This window comes from Doryrhamphus excisus, linkage group LG20, assembly GCF_037039965.1.
Source record: "Doryrhamphus excisus strain RoL-2023G ecotype Guam linkage group LG20, RoL_Dexc_Guam_v1.1, whole genome shotgun sequence".
In the NCBI taxonomy this organism is placed as follows: domain Eukaryota; kingdom Metazoa; phylum Chordata; class Actinopteri; order Syngnathiformes; family Syngnathidae; genus Doryrhamphus; species Doryrhamphus excisus.
Genome location: NC_136376.1, coordinates 6,010,336 through 6,021,398, shown reverse-complemented (window position 1 = coordinate 6,021,398; position 11,063 = coordinate 6,010,336). Strand labels below are relative to the sequence as shown.

At 41.7% G+C, this 11,063-nt stretch overlaps 1 protein-coding gene across 1 annotated transcript; it reads right to left on the bottom strand.

Moving 5' to 3' along the window:
• Nucleotides 1-237: 237 nt before the first annotated feature.
• Nucleotides 238-9,992, bottom strand: LOC131108010 (monocarboxylate transporter 12-B-like). The gene is made up of 9 exons (XM_078787275.1): nt 9,889-9,992; nt 6,328-6,649; nt 3,826-3,929; nt 3,474-3,617; nt 3,102-3,197; nt 2,869-3,025; nt 916-1,593; nt 589-848; nt 238-522 (listed from the first exon to the last, which is right to left on the bottom strand). The coding sequence occupies exons 2-9, from the start codon at nt 6,450-6,452 to the stop codon at nt 350-352; spliced, it is 1,737 nt and encodes a 578-aa protein (XP_078643401.1). The 5' UTR covers nt 6,453-6,649; nt 9,889-9,992; the 3' UTR covers nt 238-349.
• Nucleotides 9,993-11,063: the final 1,071 nt, after the last annotated feature.

Below are 11,063 nucleotides of genomic sequence, written 5' to 3'. Positions count from 1 at the left end.
ACAAGAAGACAACTACAAGCACTTCATGCTATTGTTACGCTATTGTGACAATATACAAATTGTGCCTTGATTTGGGATTTCATAAATAAAATGAATGATTCTAGTGAAATGTACTATACAGTATTATACTGTATTATAATTAATAAAAAAAATTACGTCATAATATAAGGTTTAATAATGCCGAAAACAAGACATTATACGTACAATAGATAATGTAACACATGTTTAGTCATATCGTTTATTTCTTACATATTCATAAGACATGAATCCAAATAGAAATGACAGGGTACCATAAAGAAAATATATATATTACATATATATTTAAAACATAAATAAGCATTGTGCAGCATCAGATAATGCCTTGTTGACATTCAACAACAACATGTTTGGGAGAAGACATGTTTGTCTTCCAGGAGTGTCTGACCACCATGGTGGTGGCTAGAATTGCTGCGCTGCATATAAAGGAAGCAGCGCTGAGGAAGAAGGTCCCCGTATAGTTTTGCGTCACGTCGACTAACCAACCTGGAGACAGAGCGAAAGAATGTCGGTTAAGATTTTATCACACAGTTTTGCAAACAAATGTCTTACCGCCGATTGGTGGGCTGATAAGGTAAGGGATGCTGTGCAGGAAGTAGACCACGCCCAGGGCAGAGTTGAGGTCGTCTGGGCTCACCACATCAGAGGTCACCACGGGAATGAGTGCCACGTATGCACCTTCGACGTAGCCGTAGACGACTGCAAACACCACTAGCGGGGTGAAGGATTGCAGGATGGGGACGAATAAACAGCTGATGCCCTCCACTGCTAACATGAGCATGAAGCTTAGCATCCGATTCTTGTTCAGGCACCTGCAGCGAAAGGGGTTCTATCATTACCTCTCTGTAAAACAATAGCTGTACCCTAACTTCTACTTACTTCCTGTCCGTGATCCACCCAAAGGTGATGTTTCCCACGATGACGCTGATTCCAAATATGGACACAAGAAAAGCGGCCTGTTTGTTCTCCACCCCTTTACTGATGGCGTAAGGAACCAGGTAAACCATCGGTGCGCTGCAGGCGTATGCCATAAACAGGAAGCACACCGCCCAAATGATGAAGTCAGGAATAAGAAGGAAGCCAAAGTCTTGCCCTGGCTGGAGGCAGTAACAACAACCTGGTGATGAGGTTTTGGTGTTTGCTGAAGGTTCAGTAAGCGGGACAACTTCTTCATCCCAATTTGTGGTTTTGCCGTCTTCACTCTTTGTGCGGACAATCTTGTTGTTGAGGTTATTGCTCTCTACCAAGCCCTGCGCTCGATTGGCTGGCTTAGTGTCTGAGACTTGCATCTCAACAAGCACTGCCGCTTTTAGCTTGTCGCTGGATAAAATGCATCCTCCTAGCTTCATGTTCGTCAACCTGGCACAGGGCTTGCTTGGCAGCATCCCCATATTTCCCGGTACTTGTTGGTTTTTCTGAAGGTCACAGCTTTGGAGCGCTCCATTGGATATGAGTGGATACTGGGTGTAGCCGATGCTGCCGATTTCCAATGACTCTTCGCAATGACTGCATGGGTCTTCTTTGGCGTCACCTTTGTCCACATTGCTCTCCCCTGTCCTTGGAAATGGGAAAGCACAAAGGAAATATAGTTTTGTACATGAACTAACGTTTGCTCTTAACGTTGTTGCTCACAGCACAGTATCAATACAAAGATATCAAATGTCAATATGTGGATGTATTGTTTTGCTATGGCAGACATTTTGTATCAATACGCCATTATAAGCATGAGGCTTTGGTATTGTGTTACAGTATTTTGTGTTTTTAGTAGTAGTATCAATACATCAGTGTCAAATATCAATATCGTGTTTTATCATTATCAGTGTTGGGCACGTTACTTTAAAAAAGTAATTAGTTATAGTTACTAGTTCTCAAAAAAAGTAACTGAGTTACGGGTACCATTACAGAGGTGTGCATTTATTGCAGTCGACAGGTGTTTCTGTGGGTTTGAGTTGCTCACACAAAACGTGGACAAAGTTTTTTTTCGGGGACATAATGTACATTTTACCCTTGACATCAACGAGGTTAAAGTAGTGTCTGTACCTCCATTTAGCAAACGCTGTCTTCTCACTAGAGTCCTCCTCACTCATCTCTCTATGCTGTATCTACTTCCTCTGACTTTGGACGTGCTCTAAAACACCCGCCCACCTAAGTTCTCTGATTGGCCGAAGACGTAATTTTAATAAACCTTAGCCAATCCTCATTGCTTATGTGGTCTAAACACCCGCCCAGTCAAGTTCTCTGATTGGCCGAAGACGTAATTTTACTGAACCTTAGCCAATCCTCATTGCTTATGTGCCTAAAACACCCGCCCACTTAAGTCCTCTGATTGGCTGAAGAAGCAATTTTACTAAAAGCTGAGCCAATCCTCATTGCTTATGTGGTTATCCCACCCCCTCACTTGTAAACACTCACACTCTCGCAGCGCTTCAGACTAAGTCGGTGATATAGTTTTATTTTTAGTAACGTGCAGTAACGGGGTGTCGAAAATGGTAACGGCGTTATGCTGACAGTAAAAGTAATTAGTTAGATTACCCGTTACTGAAAAAAGTAACGGCGTTAATAACGCTATTTTGACGTTAGTAATGTTATTTTAAACGACATTATTCACATCACTGATCATTACCCATTCACAGTACAGTATCAATACACTAATTACAACAATGTTATGTCACGCAACAAACCAGTACCCAGCATGAATATTATGATAATATTGTGATAAATTGACGTATCGTTCTTGCTTTCTGTCCTGTATCGGCACACCAGTTCCAAATATTGATATGCTGATTTGCCGTATCACACATTCAAGCCTTTAAAAAGCAGCAGAGATCTGACCTTTGACCAGGGGTGGGCGGCACGGGCCTCATCAAAGCGCCACAAACACACAAGTTTGACACAAAGGCCCCCAGGACGAGCATGGCTCCTCTCCAGGAGTACTGATCTATGAGCAGCTGTGCCACCGGGGCCAGGATGAAAGTGCCGATGCCGGTGCCTTGGATATCGAGGAGGAACATAAGTGGCATGTTGATAGGAATGACAGTACGGGAGAAAAGAACATGAGATGATACCAGACAGGGCGATGCCATAGGCCATGGCTTTCTTCTCATTGAAGTACCTCCCTACCATGGCGATGGGGGGCGTGTAGCTGAGAGCAAAGCCTATGCCTGAAAATAAATGGCCGTATCAATATTTTGTTGTACAGTAACTGCTCACATTATAGTATGGTATCAATACACCAGTAACCCATATTGATTTTGTGATGTATTAGTATTGTATCACTTTTGGTACCAAATATCAATATACTGTACAGTACAGCATCATTAAACTCGTATCAAATCTTGATGCATTGCATCGCTCACAGTCCAGTATCGATGCTTGTTTCCATGCATTGTACCGTTATCGTTTTCGGGTCCAGAATCAATGAACTGATATCAACACACCTGAGAGGACCCCAAGAGTGGCGTAGAGGTGTTCCAGGCTGGTGGCAAAGCAGCTGAGGATGAGACCGACAGAAGACAAGAACCCGCCGAGCATCACCGTCACTCTGCATGAGAGACGTTTGGCGAGGAAACTGCCCAGAGGAGCTGGAAAACATATAGTCTTATTTACCCCACTTAAGTCATTGCTTTAAAGCAGTGCTTCTCAAATAGTGGGGCGGGACCCCCTGGAGGGGACGCGGGGAACTGTCGGGGACACACCATAGGCTTTCATTTTAATGCAGACCTACCAACATATGCAAATTTATAGTACTTATAGTACTTTATTGTACTATAGCATGGGGGGTGGGCTTACCACAGAACATGGTAGTGCAATCTATGAGACTGTTGATCCAAGCCGTGGTGGAATAATCCCTCTCAAAGTGCAGCTGGAGTTCCACAAAGAACACGGAAAAGCATCTGCATAGGAGGAAAAAACATTTTAACTTGTGGTGACCATAAAATAGATGAAAATATAAGTACCATAAATGAAAATGTATATGCTACAACTTTTTGCGGCTTATATAGCGGTACAGCTAATTAATGGCTACATTAGCCATAATGGCTATTGATTGTTTAAATACTGTGCTGCTCGCACGTCACTGAGGGAACAATAGCTCTTATTTTGGCATGAGCGAATCAGGATCTATGGGTGCATTTGCATGGCGCTTGTTAACCCAGTGGAAAACACAGGAAGTCATTATATGTATGCATATAACAGTATGACAACATAACAATCTGACTCATGGCGTCATCGTACTAAGAACACTTCACTAACAACACTAACCTCATCACACAACAAATCTCAAAAGGTTGGAGTGCTGCAATGTCGTCAGCCTCCCTCTGGTATACCTTATGGGTTGCTGTGTGATGAATTTAATGTTTTGTAAAATGGAGTCAGACTGTTAAATTGAGTAATGGCCGCTTGTAATTTCCAATGGATTGACAAGCTCATCGTGAGCTTTATTTATTTATCATATATCATGATTGGCTCCTGTCAAATAAAGAGCTGCCTGTGTGCCACACAATATGTATAAATCTGTTTTTTCTTCAAAATTTAGTGGGTGTGGCTTATACATCAGAATTGACAGTCCATGTACAGTATATACAGTGTGACATGTTTTGATTGGACAGAGTGTCAGGTCATGAAGTGCATTTCTTACATCTTGAGCCTTGCGTAACCGCACTTATATAATTCCAACCTTATGGCGTCCACTTCCCAGTCTGGGGTGATAAACACCTCCTCTCATTCTTTTATCACCTCACATCTGACACTCATTCACTCCTTTATCTTTGTCTTTAACATGAGCTGACCAACTGAGCAACGTTTTGAAACTGTACGACATTGTCACTGTACCATATACATGTTGGCTCTTCACTTGTCAGCAGTTTCTTGTTGTTTTGAAACATCTCCCGCTTGGCTGTTTTAATAGGAATAATAATGATGGCGACTTTGGAACACATGTATTCTTGTCTATGTCACGTTGGATTCCAAAGACACACATCGTTGTCTTAATTACTCTTACCGTGCACACACACCTTTCCTTGTCTTTTCCGCAGTGTGGGGTTAACAGGTGCAGACTATGCAATGTGGGAAACACAGACACACATCTAGACTTGTTGTTATTGTAGACTAAAAGACTCATTGTTACCTGGTGGGTCGGGACCCAAAAGTGGGTTACAGCTCTATCCTGGGTGGGTCGCAGACAGAAAATTACATTAAGTTATGTAATATAGTACCAATGTCCAAGTTTTTTTATTTGGAAGCAAAACTGTCATCACCGTGGGTATATCATCTTCCTTGATACACATCTTCATTCATTCATTCATTCATCCATTTTCTACCGCTTATCCTCACGAGGGTCGTGGGGGGTGCTGGAGCCTATCCCAGCTGTTTTTGGGAGAGAGGCGGGGTACACCTTGAACTGGTGGACAGCCAATCACAGGGCACATATAGACAAACACGGGCTAAAAATGTCAGTAGTAAAAATAATTCCATTATGTTAAGAACTGCAAATAAACTTCATTCATTCATTTTCTACCACTTATCCTCATGAGGGTCGCAGAGGGGTGCTGGAGCCTATCCCAGCTGTCTTCGGGCGAGAGGCGGGGTACACCCTGAACTGGTTGCCAGCCAATCACAGGGCACATATAGACAAACAACCATTCACACTCACATTCATACCTATGGAGTCGCTAATTAACCTAGCATGTTTTTGGAATGTGGGAGGAAACCGGAGTACCCGGGGAGAACATGCAAGCTCTACTCAGAGATGGCCGAGGGTGGAATTGAACTCCGGTCTCCTAGCTGTGAGGCCTGTGTGCTAACCACTCAATCACTGTGCAGCCGATACACATCTTATTTAGTGTAATTATTTAGTGGAATCACTAGCAAAGACGTATTTATGCGTCCCTTATGTTTACATTTTTTGTGCGCAAAGAGGAGATGATGCAACTGCACAATAGAAGAGATCAAGTTTGGTGCAGTTTTAAGCCGAAGAAACGGCCACACAGTGGCAGAAGTTTGTTTTATAAGTGGTTGGCATGCATTTTATCCAATAGAAATCCATACTCTGCAGCAACCAGGAAGTGAAAAGGCATCTTGCCGTGTCACACGGCTACACGGGACGGACATCTGACTGGGCAGTGGACGCCATAAACTAAGGGACGGCTTTTGAAAAATGTCTGGGATTGAATTGACTGTTGGAAAACGTGGGGCCCAGGTTGACAGCATTTGAGAACTTGTGGATTAAACGAACGTGAAACACACACACACACTCATTTTCATATTGTGTGGTCAAGTACAGACTATACACACCTGGTGACAGCCCGTGTGCAGATGGTGGCGAGGAAGCAGCCAAACACGATCATCCAGCCCCAGCCACCCTCTGGAGGGGCGTTGACCTCGGGCGTCCTCTTGCCTTTCTCCATCTTCTCCTGCATGATGAAATTTGTGGTTCCAGCCGATCAGCAAGCATCGGTGGTGCCCCTCCCTCCTTTTGCAGCCCCCACCGCCTTATGCTTCAGGTGCAGGTCAGAAGAGCTCACTGTAGTCTAAACATACAGCAGCTTTGTTGAGTCAGAAGGAAGTGGATTGGCTCCATGAAGTTGTGAGCTTCTCTCCTCCTCTTCCTCTTGGACTGATGAGAAACACACACCAGCAGATTGCAGTCATTTGGGAGTCAAGTCGGGAACAATTTTAAGTCATCCGTCAATCCAAGGATCCAGGTGCCACTTCTATATTACAATTTTTAAATATACCATATATAGACGTTATATGTTGTTATATAGCCGCTATGTATTGTACAAGTTATATGTATTTAAACCCTTATGTTATAAGTATATATTTTAAAAAACACCACCCATGCATTAAGTCAACCCAAAAGATGCCACACACACACACACACACACACACACACGTTTGAAAAACTATTTGCCCAAAACTAGTCTCTTTAAAAACAATAGCAGAACATTAATATGACCAATGAGGGGTTGCGTTCAAAGACACCATGCAACTTAAGTTGATTTCATTACTTAAAAGTGAAAACAGGGTGTTAATTGGAAGCATCTGATATTTCCGAAAATGCGAAATATAACCACTTATTTTTTTAAACTTTAATAATGATTTGGAGTGCATGAGACACAGCAGTAACAGAACCAATGTTGTAATACCCGTAAAGAGCAGTAAGGATGGAGTTCATTGAAGAAAATTACATTGGGAAGTTGCCTACAGCCACAAATAAAGCTTTTTGACAGAGTGCTAATAAAAGACCCCAGCGCTTTTTTTCTAAACACTTAGAATAAGCGTTATTATCTTGTTGTAGGTGTATAATATCTGATACAGCCGCTGCCAGACAGGCCACAGAGGTCAAGGTGTTGTTTACTCTTATCACTGTAACAATATACCGTATGCATACACAAGTTGCGTCAGTCATGTGACCTGTGCTTATGCAACAGCGTGTCCACCAGCTGAGCAACAAGCCCGAACAGGATAAAGTTCTCAGTGACGGCAATTTGCCTGTTTGTGACCGATACAAACACAATGGGCTGTCAATAAAGAATGAGACACGTGACTGTAGGCAATGCAAAGCTTGACACCGCGTTCCTCCGCCTGCTTATTTCCATCTGAAAAAACACGCTCAATAACTCTTTTTCTTAACTGAACACCTGACGCTAGTCTTATCATTGTTTACAGCAGGGATTCTTTGACTTTGTTACTTCAAAAATCCAAACTGAAGCACTTAAACTTGATAAAAAGATTGCATATTATATAGAAAATTGCATATTCAAATAAATAAATTGCATATCCACAGTAGAAACACACTTCATCAATGTGTACATATTTTTTCCACACAAAAATTCAGCAAAAAAGGTGCATAAGAAACGCATTTCACACAGAACCCAGAACAGGCCGTAAATGTGTGTGCACTGTCAGAGTCCCGCAATCAGATAAGTGAATGGCATATGTGGAGCCTATGTGGAGTATAAAATACTCAGCAAAGCAGCAAAACAGCACAGGAGAATAAGATTTAAGGGGATGAGAGTTTTCTGGATTCTGTGTGAAAGCGTACCCCACTCAATTCTCCCGCCGGGTTGAAATTAAACATTGAAAACAATATGTTACGCCTCATGCATTTAATGTTTGGTTCCAGGGTTCTCAATGTGCGACTTTCTTAGATTCTGTGTGAAATGCACAGATGTGTTAATGGAGGTATTTACTGTTATGGATGATGTTGCAGCATTTTGCCGGAATGTGGTAATACTGTACAATATGGGTCTCAGGTGTTGAAATGTGACATGTCAGTCCCAGAACTGTGTCCCGCCTTTGTTACAACACTGATACTATCCAAAAAAAAACATGGTGGGCCTACTTTAACCCCAAAATGCCTGTTCTCTCATCCTGTTGTTCCAGATGCTTGTATCATCAAATATTCTGACTGCAGAATTTTTAATATGCACACATTCACAACAGGGTCCCATTTTGCTGTATTCTGTGTGAAAGGCAAAGATGAATCAATGCAGTATTGACTGTTACGGATCTCGTGTGACAATTCTGAAGGAGAAAAGGCAACACAGGCTATACTGTCCTGCCTCTGCTACAGCAGTGATACTAACGTCAGGCGTTAAACTTCACACCTAGGTCCTGAAATAGCTGGATACACTTTCACAAAAGGTCCCACCACTGTTACAACCTCCTGGAATATTGAAGAGGTTTTCTTCAAACCCAGTAGAACCTGTCACAAAGTGTGTCACTTTGACAGGTATTTTATACGTCAAGAGACTGACTGACTAACTGGTGAAAATTATCTGGATTCTGTGTGAAATGCACAGATGAGTTACTGTTATGGCAACCTATTTTGTTGGTTCTCTGTCAGAAAGGCTACTTTAGTCTCGGAATTGGTGGACAATCTTTGCTCTGGTGCACAAGTTTGACAGGATCTCTGTGTGAAAGAGGCCTTGTTTTTATAGTATAATGTTCTAGAAGATAAACAGAAATGTTCCGGTAAAATGGTGGTGTCTGGGTGATATGTTAATTAGCTGAGGAAGCTCCACCTCCTGCACTCATGCCCTTTAAATGAATTAAAGTTTGTGTTGTTTACATTTGCAAAAAAAAAAAAAAAAAGCCCACCAGCTGTGCACTGTTTGCATTCAAAGCTAGCCACTCTCATTTTAGAGCGAGTCCATCATGCATGATGGGCTCCCAGAACCTGGACAAACAGGTAGCGCACACGTGCATGTGTCCGCATGTGTGTGTGTGTTGATAAGAAGGTCAGGGAGGGCAGTGACCCCCCCCTGCTTTAACGAAAACTAAATGTACTTAAAGCCACTAACAAGTGTACAAAAACACATGTAAGCGTGTGTAGATGAAACTCCAGCAGCAGGGTCAAAGGTCTATGTTTTTTTTTTTCTTTCCCCTTTTTGCTTTGTCATCTGTTGCTCGCCACAAGAGGTTATTGAGGCAAAAGCAAAATGTCGTAAAGTTTGAATGACAGCAGCAAAAAAAAAAAAGGCTAAATGAACACCCCTGTTTGCACAGATGTTGCCCGTCAGAATGCCTGCTGGACGACATGGCGGCATCACAATGATTTAAAAAAAAAACACATATATAGCATGTTTACATTAAAATAAATTAAAGACAGAAAAGTCTTTGAAATAGTGCATTTCAAACAAAAAAATATGTATTGGTTCTCTCCAGTTTTTTCCTTAAAGAGAGTTTTTCCTTGCCTCTGTCGCCAAAAATGCTTGCCCACATATTTTTTTATGTTTAAAAAAAAAAAAAATTAAAAGCAATAAAAAAACATCCTAGCATTACAGTGATAAAGCAGATACTACTAATAAGAATTGTTATTATTGTAATAATAAAACAAAAAATACTCACCTGTTTGTGGTGTCACCTGGCCATGTCTCCTAAGCCGGTCTACTGTTCCTGTTGCAGCGCCTTCCGTCAACACCCTGAAGGTGCTCGATCTGCAACACATGTGGGTCAGCAAACAACATAAATGAGCTGAGGGAGTGAGGAAGGGGGGAGGAGAATCCCTTCTCCCCCCCCCCCCATACACACACACACCACAGGGGAAAGCGTCACACGGACCTGGGAAGTGAGTTCCCTCATTTTATACGTGACATGTTCCAGGCATGATGAAAGACTTTAACATGTCATGATATTGGAATACTGTTCCTTGTATTCTTTTTATTCGTCTTTTTTAAAAATTTTATTTTATTATATTGTATTCATATTTTAGTGTGTACTATGGAGACTATGACCCATTCAACAGCTTGGTCCAATGGTACATGGAGTGTTAAAATTGCCAATTACACAACCACCCCAACGTAATATCTAATAGTACTAGTGTACAGTTATTAAACTGTATCCTGAAACTGGTTGACAGAGCTTAAAATATGCCCAAATCTATACTGAAGGAAATACAAATACAAGATAAACACTAGATATTAGGATATACAGTATATATTCTATGGCGCTTATCCTCACTAGGGTCGCAAGTATGCTGGAGCCTATCCCAGCTGACTTTCAGGCACAGGGTGGGGTACACCCTGGACTGGTCACCAGGCTAAAAATGTCAGTAGTAAAAATAGTTCCATTATTTTAAGAACTACAAATAAACTTGATTCATATTTAATTTAAAATTGAATGCTCAAAGTGAATGGACAGACAGATATACGTTTCATTCTTCCGGAAGCCAGAGTCTTATATGCGCTGAAACTGGTCTAAAGTGCAAATGTGACACGACAAAATTCACTTAAGTACAGTATTCCATCCTTTATAGCAGGGATAGGTTCCACAATTTATATATGTATTATATATTGCTGCTGTTGTAACGTTCTACTCATACTCATAGTCCTTCATGAACCACGTATTCCTTTACGGTATCCCATAACGGCGTCCTAGCACTCAAGAGGAAACACAACAGTGGTGCACTGAAGGCGATTGATTGACAATGGTCTACAGCCAATCAGACCGCAGAACACAATGGCAGGTTTGATAATGTCTAGACATGTCTAGACACATATGTTTGCAATTGTTATGTTTAAAGG

Bases quoted from the DNA above. Each gene is read 5' to 3' on its own strand.
- LOC131108010 (XM_078787275.1), bottom strand. From the start codon at position 6,452: ATGCAGGAGAAGATGGAGAAAGGCAAGAGGACGCCCGAGGTCAACGCC. The intron at 3,930-6,327 runs GTGTGTATAGTC...CCTCCTATGCAG, and splicing joins TGCACACGGGCTGTCACCAG to ATGCTTTTCCGTGTTCTTTG. The intron at 849-915 runs GTAAGTAGAAGT...CTTTCGCTGCAG, and splicing joins GGGTGGATCACGGACAGGAA to GTGCCTGAACAAGAATCGGA.